This window comes from Hyaena hyaena, unplaced genomic scaffold (assembly GCF_003009895.1).
Source record: "Hyaena hyaena isolate Hyena2069 unplaced genomic scaffold, ASM300989v1 scaffold_55, whole genome shotgun sequence".
In the NCBI taxonomy this organism is placed as follows: Eukaryota; Metazoa; Chordata; class Mammalia; order Carnivora; family Hyaenidae; genus Hyaena; species Hyaena hyaena.
This window is the reverse complement of record NW_024080687.1, coordinates 2,137,977-2,163,472: the sequence shown is the minus strand read 5'-3', so window position 1 is coordinate 2,163,472 and position 25,496 is coordinate 2,137,977. Positions and strand designations below refer to the sequence as shown.

General features: G+C 43.7%; 1 protein-coding gene across 5 annotated transcripts in view; it reads left to right on the top strand.

Moving 5' to 3' along the window:
- The window catches only part of RUNX2 (RUNX family transcription factor 2), a 126,542-nt gene extending 101,610 nt beyond the window's left edge, over window positions 1-24,932 (top strand). For 3 of the 5 annotated variants that reach the window (XM_039231169.1, XM_039231168.1, XM_039231165.1), the window contains 2 exons: window positions 18,959-19,024; window positions 20,612-24,932. In XM_039231169.1, coding sequence (XP_039087100.1) covers window positions 18,959-19,024; window positions 20,612-21,090 — 545 coding nt within the window. In that variant the 3' untranslated portion in view covers window positions 21,091-24,932. Of the gene's footprint in view, window positions 1-7,992; window positions 8,121-18,958; window positions 19,025-20,611 lie in introns of those variants that run through there. The other 2 variants (XM_039231167.1, XM_039231170.1) reach the window with 2 other exon arrangements.
- Window positions 24,933-25,496: the final 564 nt, after the last annotated feature.

Genomic DNA, 25,496 nt, shown 5'->3' with positions numbered 1-25,496 from the left:
ATTGGTACATTTAGACCATTGACATTCAAAGTGTTTAGTGATGTAGTTGGATTAATGTCTACCATATTTGTTACTGCTTTTTATTGCCCTGTTCTTTATCCTATTTCTTGCCTTCCATTCTTTTTCTTTTTTTAAAGTTATTTATTTATTTTAAGAAGGGGAGGGAGAAAGAGCGTGGTGGAGGGGCAGAGAGAGAGAGAGAGAGAGAAAATCCCAGGCAGGCTCCTCCACACAGTCAGCACAGAGCCTGATGTGGGGCTCAAACTCATGAACTGTGAGATCATGACCTGAGCCAAGCTGAAAGAGAGTCAGATACTTAACCGACTGAGGCACCCAGGCGCCCCCTTCCATTTTTTTTCTACCTTTTGTGGTTTCAGTTGAGCATTTTATATGCCTCTATTTTCTTTCCTTTCTTAGCATATCAGTTATGTTTCTCTTTTTACCCTCTTTTAGTGGTTATCCTGAGTTTGCAATATACATTTACCACTACTCCTAGTCTACCCTCAATAGCATTATAGCACTTCACGGACAGATAGTGTGAGTACCTTATAACCTATAAACATCTATGTGTACTTTTTATGTGGACATAACTTTTCAACTTCATTGGGTGAATGCCAGGGAGTGCAATGGCTGGATCACATGGTGAGAGTGTATTTACTTTTGTAAGAAACTGCCAAACTATTTCCCAAAGTGGCCGTGCCATGTTGCATTCCAAGCAGCAATGAATGTGAGTTCCTGTTGCTTTATGTCACCTCTGTGTGCCTTTACATTTAAAGTGGGCTTCTTGTAGATTACATACAGTTGGGTCCTATTTTTTGATCCACTTTAACAGTCTCTGCCCTAAATGGTGCATTTAGATCATTGATGTTCAAGTGCTTAATGGTACTGTTGGGTTAACGAATACAGTTGGATTAACTTTCAAAGGGTCAGTAAAACCTCAGATGACCTGTTTAATCCAGCAGATGACTAAAGCACTTAAATCGGGACATGCACCCCCAAAATTGGATGGAACCCAACACTGATAAAGCAGCAGTTGCTCAATAAAATTGTGTTGCATTGGTTTGGTTTGTTAGAAAAATATTCCTTCTGAGGCCCACGTATATAGCACAGTGATCACTCAGAGCATCACTCACAACATGCCGGAAACCGTGCTTGGCTGGGAATTGAGGGACCTGAGTTCTTGAGCAGCTCACTTAAGTTCTATAGGTCTTGGGTTCCTTGTGTGCAAAATGAGCAACTTGGGCTAGACACTCTTCAAGGTGCATCATAAAGCTGTGAATGTCTGTGATTCTAAAATAAGTCCTGAAAGGGCAGGTTTTCTCTCAGAAACATTCAGGAATCAGCAGGTCAGAACTCTAAATACTGCCACCCGTAATAAAAATAAAAGCTAGTGTAGTACTTGGTTTATGAACTAAATTAGTAGGAATAACTACTCTAGGTGTCAAGAAAAGTTTTGTCTTGTGCTTCAGTTGATTCTGATGGGAAGCAGTCTAGGATCAGGTTAATTAATACCAAAGACCTTGACATTTGACCACAGTTGAATTTCTACTGAATGTGAAGCCTTGTACATTTGTATTTGTGTTGAGTCTGCAGAGAGATTTTGAAACCACGGCTTTATTAAAATTTAAAAAAAAATTTGTTTTATTGAGATTTTATATACCCTTGCATGGTGACTTCTCTATTTTATACCCTCTTTACCTGGGGATGGTTATAACGAAATATAATGTATTTTACTGAAGAATTGAGAATCTTACCTGCTAACAATTATGAAAACAAAAGAACAGGTGAATTCTGTTAATAATAGGATAAATGGGATGAGAACACCAGACTTTCTATATAGTAAAGAAATAATATATTTAGAGAAAATATTATTAGAATTAAAACAAAGTTCCTTTTAGTGAAACATTGCTATCATTATATTTTATGACCACACGATAAAAGTCTTTATTAATACAAATCATTGTCAACGTTAAATTCACTCATTTATTGGCATGGTTCTAGTCACTAGAGATAGCGATGGGTAAGATAGAAAAGCTCAGGGAGCTTTTCCTACTGACATATGATGCAGTGATTAAACAGTCTTTGGAGCCAGATGCTCTGGGTTTAAACCCAGGTTTTTTGACTCACTTACTATGTGATCTTGGGACTATTACTTAGCTTGTCTGTACCACAGTTTCGTCATCTGTGAAGTGGGCTAATAATAATACCACTAACCTCAGGAGGTTGTTATAAGGAAAAAAGGATAAAGTACATAGAGCTCTTAGAGTAATGCCTGGTCATAAATGTTAGCTATTATTGGGGAAGGGTAGGCAACTGAAAATGAGAAAATATTACCTATGGATATGGCCTGTAAAGAAAGTAAAATAGGGTGATGTTATGAGGAAACCCACCGCAGACAGCAGAGAAGGCCAGACCAAGGGCCCTGAGGTGTCGAGAAGAATGTCTGGCGGCCAGAGTGGGTAGAAAGTGAGATGAAATCAGAGTGATTGCTATTCCAGGTCATGCTGGGCCTCTGCTGGTCAGAGGCAGAAGTTTGGGTTTGTTGGTCCGCACAGCCATAAGCCATGGGCAGGTTTTTTTTTTTAAGCTTATTTATTTAAGGGAGAGAGCAGGAGAGGGGAGGAGAGAGAGGGAGAGAGAGAATCCCAGCAGCCTGACACAGGGCTCGAACTCACAAACTCTGAGGTCACGACCTGAGCCGAAATCAAGACTGAGCCATCCAGGCGCCCCTACCACGGGCAAATCTTAAGCAGAATCAAGATATAAATGGATTTCGAGTTTCAAAATGTCACTCTGGCTGTTGGGGGGAGAGCTGTGTATGAGGATGGGGAGGAAGCAAGGGTGTGTCCGGGAGGCGGTGGCGGCCACCCAGGTGGGAGGAAGGTGGCCTCAAAGTGGTGAGGACGGAGACACTCCAGACTGGAGCCGGATGCCTGGATCATCAAGATGTCTTAGCTGTGCCTTTCCCCAGCTGTTAGTCTACTTTAAAGGAATAATATTACATCTTGTAAAATTTTAGTTAACCTTTGGACACTGTTTGTACACCCCAGAGTGAAGTGGTAATTCAGAAACTGCTTGAACTATTGGGTGAATACAAACCCACCAACCTGAAAAATCAGGCCAGAAATCCATTTCGAGAGCTGAAACGCTTGGTTCGGTTGTTCTCACTGACACATCAATCTGATTATTTCCAGGAGCTCCCCTTCCTTGGCACGGTGCAAACACAGATTTCAGTGCCGTGAAGCCAATGATGAGATTAATTTGTGGGGGGACTGACCGGCACTGTACGTTTTTCTCACCCTCTTCCAATATAGGTAGTACTTTTTCAATGTCTTTCATAGCCTTGATCACACCAATTCCTTTTACTCCTTTAAGACGGAATACAGTGAAAATCGCCACACTGGTGTGACCAAGCTGGCAATGCAGGTGCCCATATGCCCAGAAGTGTGCAGCAACAGCTCTGAAGTGAGGGGACCCCTGAACGAGGGGACCCCTGAACAAGGGGCCAGTTCTGACTTACCTCGGGCTGGCCGCTAATATCTTGCCTAGGAGCAAAGTAAAGCTAGATGAGGCATGAGCGCTTGCCCTCTCTGTGAATGGAAGAAGCACCTAGAACAACTTCTTCCCAGAGGATTGAGAAACTCAGGCGTATCTTAAATTGGAAAGAACTTGAATTGGTAGAATGCCATAAACACACAATAAGGGTGAAGGAGGAAGCTTTAAGTAGCCGAGACAATTAGCATAAGTGTTGTAGTCAGCTGTCACGCCCTTTCTGGATTCTTTCACCATCCCCTGTGCCTTAAAAAGAGATAACCCTCACCTCCAACCTTCAATAAGTGACTCTAGAAGTCAGCTTCCAGATCTTGTGAAGATAAGAGCAATTCTTTACCTTTCATGTTTGAAATGTAACAAAAGTCTGACTCTCCATGGACATCTGCATCTTTCTGGAATTCAAGGTGCAGAGGTACTCATGCTGAAAAGTCCCATCACTCTTTTTAAAGAAAAGAAGGAAAGCAGTAAAATCCAGGTCTTGGGAACAGTGACCTAATCTACTTAAAATTTATTTGAGGGATCCAGCTTGGGTTTTGGAAGCACAGAGGACTCAAAAGAAGATACAATTCATAGAATGTCAGCCTCTCATAGGATGGGAGATGTATCATTAGTCCAAGGATTCTCAACACTTTACAGATTGGAATTCTGGGTAATAGGTTGGCTGTTTCTTTGGCGGTCAAACCTAGTTTTTAACCCTTCTCCCTAGCTTTGTCATTTGGGATAGAACAGTAAAGGATAATAGAAGCCAAAGATTCAGTGTAAAGGGGAGGCCAAACTAGATTGAGAAACAACAGGGAACAAGCCATTGGGGGGAAAAAAGTCACTCATTAAAGGAATGAAATTTAAGAGCAGTGCCCTCTACTAGAAAGAGGGGTGTTTTCTCCCCAGGAGCCAGGAGTTCCAAATCCCTATGGTACAAATGTGTATAATTAATCTTCTTCCTCTTCGCTTGAGGGATGGTCTTGATCACACTCGTGCTTAAGCCTTGGGCACTGTTCTTTTCTGCTACCACACTGCAGTGTGATATCAAAGATCACAGAAGTGGTGACTGGGCAAAACTACGACTTCAGGGCTAGAAAACTGGAGCCACCATTATGTTTCAGCCCGTGTGCACACTTTCCGAGCTAGTATTCAAAGTGCCAGCTTTGGACTTGGGAGGCCACGGCTCCCTGGGTCCCCACAGATGGCTCCCCTGCCCTTTCCTGCTCTTCTATGCCAGGTTGCCTGGTGCCTGAAAGAGAAAAACTATTTCCCCAAAGTGAACTCCACCCAAGGATCTTCCTGCCAACATTTAATAAAAAAGTAACATCTCAAAGTATAAATAGTAGAACTTCTAGTTAAAGGTTTGAAACGAATCTTTCTAGAAGTTTATAATTTTTTTTAACATTTGTTTATTTTTGAGGGAGAGAGAGAGGCAGAGAGAGAGTGTGAGCAGGGAAGAGGGAGAGAAAGACGGAGACACAGAATCCAAAGCAGGCTCCAGGCTCTGAGCTGTCAGCACAGAGCCCGAACTCACAGAGCCCGAACAGTACGGGGCTCGAACTCCCAGACCTCAAGATTACAACCTTAGCCAAAGAGGGAGCAACTCAGGCACCCTTAGAAGTTTATAAAAATCACATCAGCTGTACCACTTAGGTTATGTAGAATGCAAATTGGAGTCATTTACATCGAGCTGCCCACAGATGAGGCAGGTAAGCTCTAACACGTATAACAAGCAGGCTGGCATCAAGGGAAGCGGAATGAATAAAGAGATGGATACAAACACACTCTGCGAGTTAGGACCGTGGATTCCCCCACAGCACCACACCGGAGGTGAGGAGGTCGGTGGCCCAGAGCAGCTAAGCAACAGGTGGATTCCAGCAGAAGGGCGGGCTGCTGTCTCAGAGGATGCCGGCCTCAAGGTCGGGTCAGCTGAGAGAGGTGGAAACTTGGGCAGGTATCAAGGAGCATGTGAAGAAGAACTAAAGACGCCACCAGAAAGGAGGAGGCATCCTCAGGGGGAAGCATAGATCCTTCTACTGCTCTAAATCGGGAACTCCAGAGAGCGAAGACATTGAAAAGACTCAGGAAGCTCAGGACATCCTATAAGAGGGAATTTTTGGACGGCAGAAATTAACGCTTCTAGACCACCAACTGTTTTAAGACAAATTAGGTGCTGAGGAAAATGGGGTGAATTACAGCAACCGAGTCCAAAGGGGATAGTAAAATCTTAGCATTAATAATGGTAATAAGATTTCAATAGTATTTTAAATATGTAGAAAACACTTTTCACAGACATCATCTCATTTAATCACTGCAACAGCTCATGGGAGCATAGATATTACTGTAATCTCTGTCTTACCGGGAGGAAATTGGGGCTCCGAGACATTCAGAGACTAGACCTGGGTCATACAATGGAAAGACCAGGAGAGTCAACTCTCAAGCCCAGGTCTTTTGGTTCCAAATTTTCCTCACTAGGCTTTGTCATGAGGGTCTCCCCATAGCAGAACCAGACTTTGCTACCGAGCCTGCAGGGTACCATCTTGGGAGGGAGTTTCATTGCATTGGTCTTTCCAGCCTGCACCTGGGGACAGAACACCAGCAGTCCTTACTAACTTACTACCCTTCATGCTTTCTACAAGTCAGGGTACCCAAAATAAAGTAAAACTCACCAAGTGCCTGCCAGAAATAACAGTGGAAACCGTCTACCTCCTAATTTTGTAAATCTGAATTTTATTTGAGAGATTAAAAATGTACATATTAATGACATCCTAAAACCTCAAAGTACATCTTTTTATATATGGGACAGAGAAACCCAAGCTACTTAAATTATGCCTAACTATATCTCTTATTCTGCAAGCATTGGAAAGGTTGATGTAAAATGTTATTTGTTTTAATTTCAGATAGTTCAGACCAAAACAATTTACTTGAAGAATCCAAAACATGGAGCTAAAGAGAATGAGCTCACATCATATTTCTCATCAAATGTGTGAGCCTAAAACTGATTTTAACCCTCTTTACTGCTCCATTTAACAATGAAAAGCTTTTGTAAAAAGTGGTCCCTTTTTCTTCAGGCCGTTGCAAACTGTTGCTAACAGTTACATTTTTTTTTATTTTGTGGGAAAATAGTCTCGATTTTCTAATTGACATTTGTTATCTGGAGAGAAAAGCTGGGTATTTTTTGCAAAGTGGATATACCTCATAAAAAAAAAAAAAAACCTGAGGTACTATTTTTTAATGAATGGGCATCTTTCTTGAGAGGGACAGAATTTCTCATAGAACTTTTAAGGGTATTTTTAGAATTCTCCAGGTTGCCTCACATGTAGCAGAATCAGCATTTTGCAGCTAGAAACCCATCGAGATGATTTCATCCAATTCTGTCATCTTACTGACAAGGGACGTGTGGGTCAGGGAGGGGAAGGGGCTCCTCATGGCAGCCCTGCTCACCCGGGCCAGGGCTGTGACCAGAACCCACATCCCATATCGTCCAGGGCTCTAGAATGGTTCTCTCCTGCTACGTTTCTAACAGGCTGCTGCCATTTTTTCTGTTATTGCTGTCCATGGCCCCTTGTGATCTGAAGAAGGAAAGAAAGCTACCCTTAAATTATCTCCTCCTCCTTTGCTCTTTCCTCTTTTACCCTGAAATTAAATCCTTATGAAGAAGCTGAATAGATTTTGCCCTGGCTCGGTGACAGCACCATCTCTCTTGACCAGTCATGGCTGTTTGGGCCCAACATCTGGAAGAGACTCGGTGCACTGTATTCTCGGGCTGGGAAGAGGAGCTACCACTGGGCTACTGTTTGTCCCACAGCACACAGAGCAGACCAGGCTCGCTTGCTCGTTCTCTTTTTTGAGGGGTGGGGGGGACGGGGATCATCAAAACAAGTAGCTCTTCTCAGACACCTTAATACATAATTAGGTATGTCTGTTTACACTTGAGAGACAGAGGGCTTCACGTCCCAAAGGAATTCAGGGAGTCTGGGAGCAGCCACAAACAGATGTTGAAAACGGCCATTTGTGGCAAGTTTTATGACTATAGCACCAGAAGTACGCTTAGAGGATGAAACCCCTCTGAAGGGGTGAGTGTGTGTGTTATCAAGCGGAGTAGAAAGTGAAAGGAGATTCCCCCCCCCAACCCCCGATTTGCTCTAGTATTTGTTTATCTCCTACAACAAGGAAAAAGTTCACTATTATTTGGCTTTGGCTGTTTGAAGGCTTTTGCCAAATGCTTAACAATCTGTAGGGTTTGATTTCTCTCAAAAAAAACCACTTTGAGAACAAGGCTCTATGTAACTAAGATGTGTTTGTTTTTGTTTAAATCACTCAGAAGAGAAATCATCTCTTGTCCATTGTTAAAAGAGAGGTTTCAATCAAAGGAAAATTCTACATATTCTAAAATATACAAACAGCTCTTTGAAACTGATGCCAAATCAAACTCTAAAAGGGACGTCTCTCTTGCAGAAGTTTTGAGTTAATTCCGTGTGCGAGGCTTGAGTGGAGAAACTGAGATCGTCAGAGGAACGAGTCACTGTAGCTCTGCGTTAGGATTCGGAAGTTGTATGAGGAGCTTTGTCCCCGGATAGGATGAAGACTCTTGTACGTGCTTTTAGGCTACCCTCTAGAAACAAAGCAAAAGAAGTTCTTCTCGGAGTGAGTCAGTTTTTAAGTTAAATAAAGCTTAGTAGTTTGTTTCCTGATGTTACTGGGTCTAACCCTCCAATGTGAGAAGGCGTGCCTGTCATCACTGTGTAAAAAAAAAAAAAAAAAAAGAACCAAAAAACTTCAATTGAAATGTTCCCTGTTGCTAAAGAAATACCATCCTTTCCCCCATCAGGATTTCTAATAGGATGAAAAATAGTGGATGCTAATGAGACTAGCCCAGTGTGGAAAAGGGACACAAATTAGGAAACCCGACAACTTCATTTTGGCCACTGATTCCCTCCTTGAGATAGTACTTTCCTTCTCTGACGAAGCTTCATTATCAGCTGGTATGTGTCATGCCTACCTCACCGGCCCTTTTTGGGAAGGGAAAACCAGAAGTCCAGAAAAACAGGGACAGCTTAAAAGCAGTGTGCGACCTGAGAAAAAAAGTTTTGTTTTGAGGATCAGGGACGCAAAACAGGGAACAGGTTAGAACAGGAGACGCAGCCGCAAACGGGGGGTCACGGCAGAGTCGTGGCTCTGGAACTAATCCCAGCCCTTTAGGCCCTGGCAAGCACAGGGACTGTAGGTCAGGAAAAGCAGTTGGCTGAGGATGCACGGGCAGAAGCCAGAAGGCATACACAGAGTGCAGTTAGGGTGTCCCCATCCCTTCTTCCTCACACGCAGACTTCAATACTTCCAACATGTCACTCGGAGAGGAGCGACAGTGCATTTAAAGATAACAAGGACAGAGCCTGTTCTCAAGAAACTGATTAGGCTCATGGCAGTGATAAGGGTGGTGGTGGGTCCACTGCACGCACACGCCTTGAGAGAGATACGGGTGGAGAATGAGGTGCAGATGGAGAGGTCCCTTTGGGGCCAAAACAAGAACCCAAGAAGGATCTTTGAAGCAGAGGGGGATTGTGAGGTGGGTTTTAAAGGCTGCTTAGAATTCCAGGGGACTGGAGAGGCTGGAGGGTGGGGATACTGAGGGCCTGAGGGGATCATGTAAACCAGGGCACGAAGGTGGGGAAGTGCGAGGTCCTACAGAAGATGGAAATGGGTCCAGTTTGACTGGATTGCAGACCTGATGAAGTAGAGTGAGACAAGATTGGAAAGGTAAGTTGAGACGAGGCTGCTAGCCCAGCAGATGTTTGTTGTGTGGCTAGAGAGAGCTAGAAAGGTACACATCCTTATGTAATGAGCGTTGACATGAAGTCATGGAACTGGTAGGCAGTGATGAGCAAGGGCGTCCTGAGGAACCAGTAAGCTGGAGAGCTGAGGATTCAGAAACCCAGAAAAGCCACGTGTGGGCAGAGGGTCCCTGGGTATGACCAGCTCAGGCCTTGCTCTGGGGAGCAGTTCGGGGTGTCCATGTGACTGTAGAGGGAGGGAGGGAAAACCTAAGAATTCGCCCGGGCAGGACCCTGCTGGAGCCTCACACCTGCAGCTTGGATCCTAATTAGTATGGATTGTGTTAGCTCTGTCCTAGCTGTACCCCTTGGAGCTGACTTAGAGAGACTGAGTAGTTAGTACTTTGGCGATCTGGTTCAAATTCTGGGTCTTGGGGCATTGGGTGGTTTGAATCTTGTGGGGGTGTTGTATCACACTGGGGTGCTAAGCCTTTGGAGGGAAAAGCCAGGCTTCTCAGGTTTTGACTAAAACCACCTCAGGGGCAGCTGCTGCCTGGAGCTGACTTTCCTTCCTCCAGGCCTTTCTGGCTCGGTGCTGGACCCAGAGGCAGAGTCTGAGTGCACTGGCGCTCAGATTGAGAGGCTCAGAGCTCTTCCTGAGGAAGCGGAGAATTGAAGTGCAAGCTGGAAACACATTGTGTGCATTCAGGGGGGTGCATTCAGAATGTGGTCCCTGCAGTGATGATTTGCTGTCCTTGCCTCCTCTCCCTACTGCAATGGGCATGCTTTTTACGGAAGAGTTCTGGTGGGGCCTGGAGTTGGGTGTGCGGGGTAAGCCGGGACTTTCAGAATTCTGCGTCTCAACTCGGGTCTTTCCCAGTTTGGACCCAATGTCTTCAGTTTTCTTTTCCTTTGGCTCTGCTAGTTCAAGTGGTACCTGTAGGAAGGAACGCCCTTTTGAGATGGAGATGTTTGCCCTTCGCTGTGTACTTTTGCCAGTTTTCACTTACAAGAGTCTTCCCCCATGAGAGAACCTGACAAATAGAAAAAGTGATTCACCCAAGATTTTCTTAGAGCATCAGCGGCAAAGACAACGGGGGAATCCGGGGGCCGAGTCGAGCGTGGCAAACAGGTGGCACGCATCAGCCTCCCCATCTCACACCCCACCCCGTCTCTATCCCCAGGGCTGTCCTTGATAATTAATCAAGCCCCTTCCTCATCATCGCCCTCCAGGTGGGCATGGCCGATCAGTTAGAACTGGCATGAAGAATGAGCCTGATTTTTTGCACGTGGAGAAGCCTGTGGCAGCCGAGTGCCCCACAGGTCTGGGGCCAGTCCTGGCCACCCATTACCGATCCGTAACTTTGAGGAAATCACTTCCCTTAGCTTCAGTGTGTCATCCTCAATGTGGCGGGGTGGGGTGTCAGTGACATTGAGGTCAGTGACATTGTGTACCTCACAGAGCTGTGGGGCGGATTCAGTGCCAAAATGTGAGTAGAAGTGCTTCTGTCAAGATCCTCTGCAGATCAGAGCCATCCCCCCTCACTTGTCTGGTTAGCTGATCTTTCCTCTCCGTAAAACTGGCAACATCATGGGACACCGTGAATATTAAATCTCTTATGAGATCCCTATGGTTGGCTCAGAGCAAAGGTTGTTCTGTTAAGCAATAGCCAGTGCCGGTTCCCAGCAACCTGGAGTCAGAGCATTCCTGAACAATTCCATGTTCAGGAATGCTACCAAACTCCAGAGAAACGCTCCTCTGATTTTTCCACTGAAGCACCCCAAAGGGCAGAGGAAACTCCGGGGCTCTTTTCACTGCTGCCGCGCTCCTCAGTCCATTGACACAACCTCAAAGAACCCCAAAGAACTCCAACTCCTCTGCCGAGAGCCTTTTCAGGTCTCGTATCTTCACGTTACTTTTACTCTGTAAAATGCCCATTTTTTAATATAAAAACAGTGTTCGGCCTTACTAATATCAGTTATGTGTCCCTCTTTAAAAACCCTCCCCTACTTGTTCCCTTCTTGTATTTCATGCCCTCCTATAAGCTGGGCTTTGGTGACTTATATATAACATCTCAACCAGTTCATAAATTTCTGCTTTTAATATAGTCTGAGTTACCACTAGCACAGGCCACGAGAAAATACCAGGCTGTCCCCTCCGCATCCAGGCTTTTTTTGAAAGATTTACTTAGGAACAATTTATCATTTAGTTGCAATTTTTAAAATAATATTAATTGGCCACATATGTTATCAAATAAGAGCTGGTCTCGGAGCCTCCGCCTCCTCCTCCCCCCCCCCACGCGCATGCGCACTGCATTCTGCCAGGATGTCAGAAAATGAATTGTGCTGCTCTGGACAGATAACATCACAGGAAAGCCTCCCCCTGATTTAAGATAAGATTACTGATATTGATGCTGTTATTTTTAGGAGGGGAAGACTACTGCCTTTAAACCTCTTTCCCTCTTTCTCCTAGTTTTTCCTCTCTTAATTGTGGCTCCGTGTTTTGGTAGCCATAAGTCATTAGTGGTTTTTAATTTCTCTGAAACTGAAATAAGGTCTGAAAGGGTGGATTTGTCCCCTTTTTCCTCCTTTTTTCCTTTTTTTTTTTCTGGCTAATCGGAGGAACGCAACCACATCTGAAGCCACTTGGCTCATTATGAATTTCATGGAAACTGATTCTCTGAAAGTGTTTCCATATGTGTGTTCCCAATATATCCCATCCTCTCTAAATGGGAGCACAGACGTGTGCATGGGCTGGAAATGGCTTCAGGATGTGACAGAGCAGTCATATGACCGCCACGGCACCGTGGGTGGCCCCTTCTGAAAGACACGGTGTCCTGGGTGCTGGCCTCCTTCCTGCAGAGGATCTGGTTTCAAAGACTACCCACCCTTCCTAGCCTTTAAAAAGTTCTTAATCAGGGCCTAGCAAGAAGATCTCTCTCATTTTTCCTCCGTTACTCTCCACCCCCCACCCCAACCCTCTGGTTCCTTCCTTCTCTCTTACTCCCACTGCCTATGTGCATACACTCCCACATCTCCTACCGCCTGCCTCCTTTCCCTTCAAAAAGAGGAAATACAGTATTCCAACAATATCCTCAAAATTTGGGTGGGTTTAAGGAATGGTTGAAGTTTCTGGAAACCACCAGGTTGTTGTGTTCTTTTTGGTTTTTTTCCCCCCCTCTCTCTTTCCTCCAGCATAGCATACTTTCTTAGCCTTAGGATCAGCTGGTCTTTCAGAATTGGTGAGCATGCAGTGGAAAAGTACAATTCATTACAACACGGAAAATAAATATTTATCCTGGATAGTTGAGGCACTTTTCCTCTCTTTTGCAAAACTATGGAGTTTGCTAGTCTGACCTTTCATTATCTTAAAAAAATTGGTTTCACATTCTCATTTTGCTGGTTTCTTCTCCATCGGTGTGATCCATTACATTTCTCCTGTATAGGGTATATTTTTCCAATTATTATCTAATGTAATTACAAGTAAAGCTAATTTAATGATAGATACTGGATCATTTTAGTGTGAGGGGGCAAATTCAAGGAAATTAAGAAAATTGATGTAAAAATCCTTTAAAACCTCAAGGTGGAAAATGCAAAGTACTATTCTGCATATAATCTAAAATCAATTTTTGGATGATATTTACATAGCATTTCTGCTTCTCTCCTGTTGCCTATTAGAGACTATGTTAGTCATTCATCTGTGTAGCACATTTTGTGGAAGTACCCGTCCTTTCTCAGCACGGTACTATGTACTAGGTAGGATCTAAAAGGATACATGATTCTCATTCTTAATTTGCTTTCTGCTTGGTTGGAAAATGACAATACTTATCTAAAAACAATGATAATACTTTAAAATGCATGAAGTAGAATTTACATACGTAAATGTTCAGGATGTACATGACAAAGCAAACATGATAAGAATTTGTATACCAGGAAGTTCTTGTGTATTGGTGGGCTTTTAAAAAATTTTTTAATGTTTATTTGTTTTTGAAAGTGAGAGAGACAGACTGTGAGCGGGGGAGGGGCAGAGACACAGAGGGAGACACAGAATCTGAAGCAGACTCCAGGCTCTGAGCTGTCAGCACAGAGCTTGATGCAGGCCTCGTACCCACAAACAGTGAGACCATGACCTGAGCCAGTCAGACACTTAACTGACTGAGCCACCTAGGCGCCCCGCCCCTGTTGGTGAGCTTAAAAGATAGTGCCCAACCTTGGTCTGGCAGAGAGAAGAGAAGAGGTCCTGAGTCTGGGGAGACTGTGTGCAAAGCTCCAGTGAGGGTCCTGAGTATATGTCCTGCCTCGAAGAAGAGGGTTCAAACTGAGGAGCAGTGAGACATGACCTTGGAAAAGGAGAACAGAGGATTCTGAATATGCCAGTAGCCTCCCCTCACTCTCCACCCTTCATGGTGGAGGTGCTCGGTCATGCCTTGTGAAAGGTGGCTGACCTGTGCCTGGGCGGGGCTGGCACCCTCTGGTTTTTGTGTGGCCTAAAGAGAGTTTCCCTGTCCCTGCATGTGTTTCCATAGAATGCACATCCAAGGAAACTCAAAGCAGATCTTCTACATTTCTCACCGGCATGCATGTCGGGGCAGCATAGGAAGTGGAGCCATGTTTTAATCTCCCAGTATCATTCAGCTGTACCTTGACTCCACACTTCCCATTCTTCCTCTGTAAAGGTCATCTTTGGTTCTTGATGCCTCTGATGTGCTTGCTGTCCATACTGGTCCAGAGATTCTGACAGTGTCAGTTTTACCTTCTGTTACCTTGACTACCTACCCCAAATAACTAACCTTCGTGGGGGAGGTTGCCCTGGGATCCCGAGGAAAGTGAGCGTGCTAACTCACCTTCCCACAGGCCATGTTTTTGTGGCCTGGGCCTCCTGCTCCCTCATCTCTTGTCCGTATGGCCCCCAGTGTAGACGTATAATGCAGACGCTGGCTCTGAGGATACTGGGAACACCACCAATGGCAAAACAGAGGTATCTGTTCACTAGTGGTGATTGACTGTCTGAAACATGAGGTCAGGTGATGTAATGATGCTTGGGAAGAGCTTTGGACACTCTTTAAAGAGAGTTTTACAAGGATTTATGGTTTGGAATAGTGTTAGAATACATGTTAGGTTTGATGTCAGCATTACTTTAATGCTTATTTTGTCTATTTTTTTAATCTGTCAAAAATGTACCAGCCATTGTACAGAGTTCCTGATCCCTAGACGAACTTAACTTATTGATTCATTTATCCATCCATCCATATATGAACATTAAAAGGCAAACCCCCAAAAACTTAAGCTCCTACTGTGCAGAAGGGTCATGAGAGGAAAATAAATCATGACCTTTGCCATCCAAAGCTTAGTTTAATAGTTGGAGAGGACAGGCTAAGAAACAGCTAATAATTCAGTAAAGTAGTGACTCTTCAGGGCCCAAAAGAGAGATATGGAAAATAAATGCTATTGGAACAGGAGGAAAATAGGAAATTATATAATAGAGCAGTTGGGGAAGGGCAGCAGGAATGTTGTAGAAGGGGAAGAAGATTCTTACAGGAAAGCAGCTCTGTGGCGATCTTGAGTATTCTATGTTCTGCAACAAAGAATGCTGTGAGGGGGTTAATAAAAAGTACTTGGGCTTTATTTGAAATTTGCCAAAGCAATAACTCCTACCATTTAAAAGCCCCAATGAAGCTTTGAAGTTAACACCTCATTGCGGAGAAGTATGATGGCTTTTCATTCTGTAGGTTTACGCCCTACATTAAAAAGTAGGACAGGGGACTCTGCCTATACCAGCGTAGTTCCACTTGGCTTCAGGCCCCTCTTCCTTCCCGTGCTTGACTTGCCTTCTCAGGTCGGATGTGTATCCTGCTGCTGAGAGGGGACAGTGCACGGATACAGTATTTCCTAGCGGACCACCCCAAATGGCAAATGCCCTGTCTGTTACTGTTTTCAAACTCCTGTTTCCAGTCATTCTAGAGATCTCCTTGCCCATTCTCAGGCCAGCCATGATTTATGGAGGGCCTCTAAGTGAGAAGATGTACACAAAAGTATTAGGTAAAGGCCCGGAAACGTCCAGTAATACTGTTTTAAGCACTGAAGGGGAGGCAAACAAGGATTAGACAAATCTCTGCCCTCAGCAGCCCACTCGTTATTTAGGAGTCAAGCATGACGCGAGATAACGCACTGGAAAGCAGTGTGTAAAAGATGCTGGTGGGGGCGGATCGTAGGACATGAGACCAAGATCAGGGACTCTCTTTCATCCTCACTTTTCTTTGGTTTCAGTTCATTCCACCATACTTTCCACTTGCTCTGAAGACCCAAGAAACCCTATTGGGTAAAGAGAGACTTTCCTTTTTCCCCATAGACCTTGGCAGGTGGGGGAAGAGGCAAGATTTTTTATATATATTTTTAATTTTTATTTCTTTTTAATTTTCTTTAATGTTTGTTTATTTTTGAGAGAGACAGAGAGATAGAACATGAGCGGGGGAAAGGCAGAGACAGAGAGGGAGACACAGAATCCTAAGCAGGCTCCAGGCTCTGAGCTGTCAGCACAGAGCCCAACGCGGGGCTCAAACCCACAAACCGTGAGATCATGACCTGAGCTGAAGGCAGATGCTTAACCGACTGAGCCAACCAGGCGCCCCAAGATTTTTTTTTACTCTTAATATTGATTTTATTTTTATTTGAGCTTCATGGGAATTTTATTAATATATTCTTTCCATGTATATTAGGCTCTGGTGCTGCTGTTTTAATGAGCAGGGTTCTTGCAGCTCTCATAAAGAGAGCTGCATTCCTTTGCCAGCTATCTGACTGTGGCCAGAGGTACAGATAACAGTTCCGGAATGAAACGCGTCTGTAGGAAATGAGCAGGTCCTAAGGGAATCAAACCCTTGACCCAGGTCTCATTCCCATTATGCTGTGAGCAACTGAACTAATTGCCCACGATTTAGCGAGATTACATCCAACAAGGCGTCAAAGAGTTTGTCAGTAGATCCCAAAGACAGTAACTCTCTTTGAGGCAACCTGTAGGTACCGGAAGAGCCTGCTTAAATGTTTTCCCGCAAAGTTAGATTTTCAAGGCAAGATATATATGTACCTGTGATTGTGTCAACCAGATTCCTTAAGGGTAACTAGGATTGCAAAGAGGTCAGAAGTCATGGCTCTGTATCTCTCGAGCGGCAGGCCTTTGTAGCATACGTGGCTCCCCTTCTCTTGTTCTCAGCTTTCCTGTTTGTTAATGGGGAAGATTAGAACGGATTATCTTAGCAGTAAATGAGGGATTTGGGCCTTTCATCAGAGTAGCACCAACAGCAGAGGAGAGTAAATGGGTACTAGAGGGAATCTGGGGGACACAACCTAAATCTCATAAGTGCAAAATTATGTTGCACTTGGTTTTTGTCTGTTTACCTAGAAACTCACCCAAGTGTTGTGCTCTACTCCATATCATATTAATGTTTACAGTAGATCATATTAATGTTTACTGTGCAATATACCCAATCTCCAGGTTGGGTAAAACCAGCCCTTTGGGAAGATGTGCCATGTTTATCTTGGGTTTCATGTAACTCCAGGCAGTACTGGCTTTATTTAATCAGTAGGTTGTAGTCAAGGGTTTTAAAGCTGGCTCAGGGGAGCTCTTAGGCTACAAGGCACATCACTGGAGCGGTTACTGAGCTTTCGCTTTACATTTATAAAATTAGATTGAGGTAATAGTACTTGCAGAACTCTCCAGCATTTCATCTTGACCATTTTAATAAGTAGATAATATGGGGTGCCTGGGTGGCTTAGTCGGTTGAGCGTCCGACTTTCGCTTAGGTCATGATCTCGCGGTTCGTGGGTTCGAGCCCCGCGTCGGGCTCTGTGCTGACTGCCAGCTCAGAGCCTGGAGCCTATTTCGGAGTCTGTGTCTCCCTCTCTCTCTGACCCTCCCCTGCTCACGCTGTCCCTCTCTCTCTCCTAGAAATAAATAAAAATATTTTTAAAAAAATAAGTAGATAATACATTTTCCTTACTTTAGTTGATACAACATCTGAGTCTTTTGTTGTTGTTGGGTTTCAGTTTTTGGTTTTTGGGTTTTTTTTTTTTTTTTGGTAAGTTTGTAGTTGTAATGTGGCTAGTTAAACAGGTGTGTGTAGTTTAGTACACGATGTCAAGATCACCCAAGAAGGCTGTCTAAAAGAATACCCGAGTTCATTGTGCAAAACAGATATTAAAACAGATACAACCGTATTCAGTGAAAGAAAGTTTAATTATATTGTTTGCTGCTGCAACAATTATTGTAAACTGAAGATTAAGGAGGGCTTTATTTTTTTTTCTTTTCAAGTTTAGAATTCTTTCCTTTTCCTCACCAATGATTATTATATAAGGGATCTCACGTGAGACTGTAAGGAGTTGTTAATATTTCTTCATACAGAACACATTGCGGTGTGTTTCAGAAACATTTCTTGGTAGCGTGAGATGAGTAAGGCAATTCCAGAAAATTCTACGTTTTGTAAGTTATAAAAATGACTGTATAATCCCTTTAAAGTCCACATTAGCTCTCTTTGCCCAGAAGGAGTTAATCCTCAAGACATTACAGTCTCAAACGATGAGAAACGATTGGTGAAAATTCTGTAAACCTAGCAGAAATTTGTTGCATTGTTTTCTATAAACCACAACCAGAGCTCGTTAATTGAAAAATGAATGTCAATTTCCATTAGCCGGCATCTATAAACCAGAAAGGTACAGCGATCCTGGCATATGACGGGTAATAAAAACATCAGCAGAATGTATCAGGTAAAACAGAGGAGGTGAGGGGGCGGAGGAATAAATTCAAAACCATATTGGAGTTTACTGGCAGGGCCCCGCATCGGGGGTTTTAATGAGGCTTCTGCATCAAAATAAGGGAAACCACATGGAATTTTAATTATGACTACAGCATATTTTAAGTACAAATACCCACGAGAAGCATTTTTTTCCCCTTACATTGACAAGCCTATCAGTGTGAGCTCTGTGCTTCTGGTGGGGCAGGGGGCAGGCGTTGATGTTTTAAGTGGGACTTCTTTCTGTTTGAAATTGTTCACGTTATTCTGGTTTCTCTCACATGATCCGAACATTAACTGTAATCTGTACAGAAGTGGCCTGCCTTTTACTATTAGCTCTGCCAGCTCCAACTCCCCAGATGCTGGTCAATGAAAAGGCTGGCCAGGGAACCTTCGTGGTCTCCGTGCCGTGCCCGTATCTCCCAAGGCAGAGTGCATAAGCACGGGGCCGGGGTTGGGGGGGTGTGGGGGACACCTTAAATCTCATCTGCTCCCATTTGTGATTCTGTTATAATCCCTACTTTCACATTTTAACATTTGAGCCAGTGAGGATTTTACATCTGGGAGGGTTAGGCAGAGAGGCCTGTCGAAGAGGGAAGAATTTATGAAAAGCAGAGAGCAACTGCCCAGACTGCGTTAGTTTTGGTTCGTCATCCTGAAAGTGTTTGCTTCTGGTAGTAGAAGCCGCGCACTAGCTCTTTACCCTCTGCTTACGCGGCCTGCGGAACCTGGGAAAGCACTAATGAGGGGTGGGAACTTCTCTGCCTCCCCCTCCCCTAAGGCTTTGCTTCTCCTGCTGTCTTGGAGTTCAAGGTGCTAGATCGGTTAGAGCTGGAAGGGAACTTAGAGCTCATCCCCCTCATTTTACAGATGATGACACTGCCACCTCTGACTTCTGCCTCTGGCCTTCCACTCTCAGTAAGAAGAGCCAGGCAGGTGAGACTTTTAATTGCGGGGGCTGGGCCGGGCGGGGCTGTCTGATTGGTACTGTCCGGTTTTTGATTTTCCAGAAAAACTTTTTTTAACTATCTGTTGTTTTTAAATAGTCACGTTGGATTACAAACGCACATCATGGCACTTAGGGAGATCACAGGCGAAGTGCATTTTGACAAAAATCAGAACTCTCAATCGGCACCTTTAAGGAAAAGTGTCAGGATTATTTATGCCTTTGATAAATACTAGAGTATCCAAGAACAAGGGCTAAATGAAAACGGGGCTGAAGAGGTACCTCCTGACTAAAGCCTTGAAGAAGTACTAAGTGCTTTCCCTTGTGGATCAAAACTGTAGGAAAAGCAAATATGCGAGAGGCAAAGAATTGGAAGATTTTAGATGAGACACAGTCTTGAGAACACCGCTATGATAGAAGGCCTTGTCCTAATTCTGCCAATTTTAGAAAATCGAAACCCAGTCTCTGAAGATCACAAGTGTAAATTTTTAGGCCTTTCAGAAAACTGATTTCCACATGAAGTGGTTTATGACTATGGTTTTATATAAGTTTAAGCACCGGAAATACCTATTAAGGAGGCACGCCGTTAGCTTTCGAAGTTAAAGGACTTCACATTTCAGGGCAAAACCAGCTTTGCCTTCAGGTACCACTTGCAATTAGCCTGAAGCTGGTGCCGTACGATGTGGCACAGGGGCCCGGTGAAGGGGTGCTTGAGGAGCGCTCTACCACTTCTCTCCCCTGGGCACAGAGCCTCTCATGAAAGCTGCATTAGGCCACTAGGTCTCCCACTGAGACACGAAATGCAATGATTCCTCGGCACTAAGCCTTCCCCCCACCCTCACTTTTAAAACCCTTTTATTCAGTGTATGAGCCTCAGGAGAATTTCTAAGGGCTAGACTCTCCCTATTTGCCCCCAGAAATGTAAGATAGTTCCAGACTACGTTGAAAACCGGTTTGATTTCAGTCTGATTTGATTTTTTATTTTTTTGAAATCTGTTACTAAGATAAAGAATAAAACAAGATTATAGATTATTTTCAAAATGAAAAGAAGTAATAGGAAGATGTTAGGGTGTCTTTTTGAAGTCTCTTCATTGATGAAGGGGCCCTGCCTAGAGGACCAGTAACAAAACTGATCGCTTTGGGATTTCTTTATATTGGGTTGGGAAAATAAAATTGGGGGTTGAGTGACTTCGTAAAAATGTCACTTTCAAATATCTGAGGTCCAACGAGAGACAGAGAGAAAAAAAAAGCCAATGAGGATTCAGTCTTAGGGTCTGGTGAGTGAATCTATAATGATAGGTGTTGGGTTGGTTTACAGATAAGACCTAGCACACATTTGGGTTTTTTTCTCTGGGAATGAAGAGCTTAAGGATACTTGCCGCTAAGACTGTAAAGTGGGGAAAAAAATAAAAAGGAAAGACTATCTAGTGACTGGTACATTTGAAGGTCTGTTTGTGGCTTGCTGTTCCTTCTTGGGAGGCTAAAATTTTGTTTTTTTTTTTTTCTTGTAAAGATTCTCTCATTATTTTAATTGATATTTACAGATTTTTCCCCCCATCTTCTGTTATAATTTTTAGGTGCTTCAGAACTGGGCCCTTTTTCAGACCCCAGGCAGTTCCCAAGCATTTCATCCCTCACTGAGAGCCGCTTCTCCAACCCACGAATGCACTATCCAGCCACCTTTACTTACACCCCGCCAGTCACTTCAGGCATGTCCCTCGGTATGTCCGCCACCACCCACTACCACACCTACCTGCCACCACCCTACCCCGGCTCTTCCCAAAGCCAGAGTGGACCCTTCCAGACCAGCAGCACTCCATATCTCTACTATGGTACTTCGTCAGGATCCTATCAGTTCCCCATGGTGCCGGGGGGAGATCGGTCACCTTCCAGAATGCTTCCGCCATGCACCACCACCTCGAATGGCAGCACGCTATTAAATCCAAATTTGCCTAACCAGAATGATGGTGTTGACGCTGATGGAAGCCACAGCAGTTCCCCAACTGTTTTGAATTCTAGTGGCAGAATGGATGAATCTGTTTGGCGGCCATATTGAAATTCCTCAGCAGTGGCCCAGCGGTATCTGGGAGCCACATCCCAAATGTATCAATATATACATATATAGAGAGAGTGCATATATATGTATATCAATTAGCTATCTACAAAGTGCCTAATTTTTAGAAGATTTTTCATTCACTCACTCAGTCATGATCTTGCAACCAGAAGAGGGTAGACATTGAGAAGCAGAAGGCCCAAGAGAGACAATTGTATTCAGGTTTCAGATGGTTTTCTATTTAAACTGTACTTTCACAAACCAAGGAAAAAGGTATCTTTTGTTGTGTTGTCGTTTGGCCTGTTGCCATAAATAACCCGTTCCTATGCCGATTCAGAGAGGTGGACTCCAGGCTCAGGAGGAAGAAGAGCAAAGCCGCTTCCTCTCTGTGCTTTGAAACCGCACACCCTCACGGTTGCAGCTGTGTGTGGACCAGTGCCCTCTGCAGACCAGCTTCTAAAGCCAGTCGAGGTGCACACAGAGGGCAAAGAGGTAGAACGGACGCCCCCAGCACAGTGCAGTCCATTCAGAGTAACTGTTCCAAACTGCTCTCAGACTTGCCGCAAGTTCCCACACGACCTGTCTGGTTCAGTGTTGTTGTTTTCCTACGTTTAAGACAGTGACTCCAAAAATACTGATCAGGCTAGATGATTTGATTTTACTTTTTTATACTTTTTTTTGTTTCCTTTTCCCATTTAACCAAAAAGAAATCCCATCCTTCAATCCACTTCCCCCCACTCCTTCTCCTTTCTACTTTTATGCAAAACTGAAAATGGCAATACCTTATTATAGCCATAATGATATAGATAGTGTTTGTGTTTGGCTGTGTGTTGTTTTCTTTTTTTTTTTTTAAATTATGAATATGTGTAAAATCTGAGGTAACTTGCTAACGTGAATGGTCATATAACTTTAAAGATATATTTATAATTATTTAATGACATTTGGACCCTTGAAACATTTCTTAGTGTACTGATATGTTGACTTCGGTCTCTAAAAGTGCTCTTTATTAAATAACAAATTTCTTCAGTGGGCTAGAGCCATATCTGAAATATTGCTAAGCAGTTTCAGTTCAGGCACAATGTGATTTTCAAAAATACGTCCATCTCCAAATATTTTAGATGTAGCTTGTTTTTGTGACGTATGAAGGAAATGTTATGTCTCGTTCTTTCAGATCTCTGATTGCCTCTAACACAGCTTTGCCTTTTAAAGCAATAATTGGGGATTTAAAAACCAACTCGTAGCCCTTTATCACTTATGTTGCCCTTTATCAGCATGAAATGCTGGAGTGATGTGGTTTCCTAATTTCTTTCAAATGACAATGACTCTTGTCGTACTAAAAAGACAAGCACAAGTGAATCATTGAACTGCAGAAGAATGTTCTGTGGTTTCATAGTTAAAGCAAAACTCTAAAGTGCCAGGCTTCATAGTGAAGATGCAGCGGAAAGCCACACAAGTGGCTGAAGGGTCGATCAGGATGCACTTCGTACAGGAAAAGCCAAATCGTACCGGGGATTCTTAACCCACCGGCCTTACCCACCAGTAAGTCAGGAAAACCCAGATGTGCCTTCCCCGAGGCCCCAACGGCAGCCCTCCACCGAATCTGCACTTAAAGGGGCAGATTAAGTCATTGTCTTATGGGGGAGCGGGTCATCTGACGCAGCAGGCAAGTTCCAGCAGATAGCCGATCTGAGAGAACATCTGGCCTGTGGGGACCCATATCCAACTCTTTGGGTCAAGGGAAGGCAAGGCCACGTGGAGTTTGGGGTCTTACTCCCGCATACGAATCTGAGCAGAAGCCCTCCTGGAGGATGCACTTTGACCACTCTGGAGGCCACATGGCAAATTCTCAAGCGTGAATCCTTAATCCAAGCCAGGATCGTTTGAATGACACCACCGGGCAAATCCCTGCCTGTTCTCCCATGGGTCTGGGCCCCTTCCTTTCAGTTCTGTGCCCCTTTGAGCAGAACTTTGTCGAGTTCTGTCTCCAGCCCCTAGAGGCCCCTGCTCTGTAGTCCTTCGCAAGCCCACCTCACCGGCCGCCATGCCTTGCAGGGAGAGTGGGGGCCTCCCTCGCAGTTCCCCCGACTCCACCCAACAAAAAATCAAGGACAGAACAGAACAAAACAAAACAAAACAAAACACTTTGCCTTCTAAAGGTTGTATACCAAGTATGCTTAGATAAATAAGCCACTTTTCTATTACTTAACTAAGATGGAAGTAGTAACTGATACTATTTATTGTTTGTGTGTGGTAGCTTGAAGCACGCCACTGTCCATTTATTTGTAAGTGTAAAATGTGTGTGTGTGTGTGTTTCAGCAGCACTTAAAAAAGCCAGTGTCTGGTTACACATTTCAATTTTAATTAATTGACATAAAAATGTTACCGCCAGTGCCAGCTGTAGCCTATTTAATAAAAAAAGGTACTATATTTGTACATTATTTTTTAATGTTAAAAGGGCTTTTTTAAGTTTACAGTACACATACTAAGTGACTTTAGGGATGGTTTTGTGTTAAAATGTTATTAGAGTGGCTGCAGGCAGCAACCCAGAAACACTTTAAAAGTTTTTTTGTTTTGTTTTTTGTTTTTTTGTTTTTTTTTTTTTCTTGGGAAAAATTCAAGCACTTCTCCCCTTCCTCCAACCACTCCAAAGGGGTAAGTCACATTTCTTAGATCAAATTCCGCCCTTTTTCAAAGCCTGGGGGTTAAATTTTTCTTTTTCGTTTTCTTTCTTTCTTTCTTTCTTTCTTTCTTTCTTTCTTTCTTTCTTTCTTTCTTTCTTTTTTAAACTGAACCCTTCATTTGCACTGGGTCATGTGTATGATCTGTGATTCGAAGACCAAAGCAAAGCCTTCCTGCTCCTACTGCCACCGTGAAACCGTGTACTAGCCAACACTCTGTATTTCCTGCAGGTTAAGAGCCTGGTTCTTTATAGGGCCAACGTTGCTGGAGTTTACAGCGCAACCAACGCAGACACGTGTATCTGTTTGAGTCGTCTCACAAATTTTAACCTCTGCCAGGGTCCCACAAACAGGTACCACGGCGTTGGTCTTGGATGAGGGAAGTGACATCCAGCCTGGAACTGGGAGGCTCAACAGATGAGCTATTGCTTGCTCTGTAGACAATCTTGCCCCACCAGGGCCTTTTAAAAGGAAGCCGAGAAATACACACACCGTTAGGGCCCAACCATTGCAAATTCAGAGGGGAGGAGACGTGTGTGTTCTGGCTTAGCGTTCCCTCTGTTCCCGGCAAAGGGGACTGACTCAGAGTCTCGGTTAATACATGGAAACACAGAGCATGAGCGAGAACAATCATTATTTCTAGGCTATTCGAAAGAACAATAATAAATAAAGGCGACTCTTCCAAACCTTGAATTTGTTGTTCTTAAAAAGAGAATGCATTTACAAAATATGTTCTGTGTGAGAATTTTTTAGATGTTTGTTTACTTCATGTTTACAAATAACTGTTTGCTTTTTATGCAGTACTTTGAAATATATCAGCCAAAACCATAAGTTACAGTAATTTCTTAGGTATTCTGAATAAAATTCCATTTTTTTGGATATGCTTTACCATTCTTAGATTTCTGTGGAACAAAAATGTTTGTAGCATTTTGTGTAAATACAAGCTTTTCATTTTTATTTTTTTCCAATTGCTGTTGCCCAAGATCTGCTTTCTCTGCACATATTGTACAAATTCTGGTTTGTCCCACAGGCCATGATTGTGGATGAGTTTACTTTCAACTTCAAAGGGACTATTTGTATTGTATGTTGCAACTGTAAATGGAATTATTTGGCATTTTTTCTCATGATTGTAATATTAATTTGAAGTTTGAATTTAATTTTCAATAAAATGGCTTTTTTTTTTGGTTTTGTTATGTGTGTACATTGGGTCTTTTCTCCGCCGCGGTTCCTTCTCTAGTCTGGCGTCTACTCCTGCCGACACCTGGGCACTTTTTGGCCGTAGGACTTGCCAGGGCCAGATAAGAGCAGAGGTCTAGATTACTGGTGAGAGGTTAAAAAATCTTGGTGAGCTCTCCTTTCTTCTTTTGTCTTCCTCCTGCAGAGGCGTGATTCAAGGATTTAGCAGTGAACTCACTTCCTTAGCAGCCTGTGTCTGAAGGAAGGAACGCTTGCCCCATCCTTGGGTAAAGTGCCTTATTCAGTCTAAGGGACTGGTCCCCATATAAAGACAGCAATCCCAGTGGTCCCATGGTTCTAATCTCCGGGCACACGAACAAGGGCCCGCAAGTGAACCCCTGCTGTGGTCAGAAGATCTCAGGCAGCCCCACCATAGTGGGTAGTCTCTTTTCCTTCCCACAACTCTCTTGGGCTCTTAAAAAGAAAGTCAATCATACCTGAAGGGTAAGTAAAAACGGACGTTGGCCTGGAGAGCGCTAGCCTCGGAAAAATTCT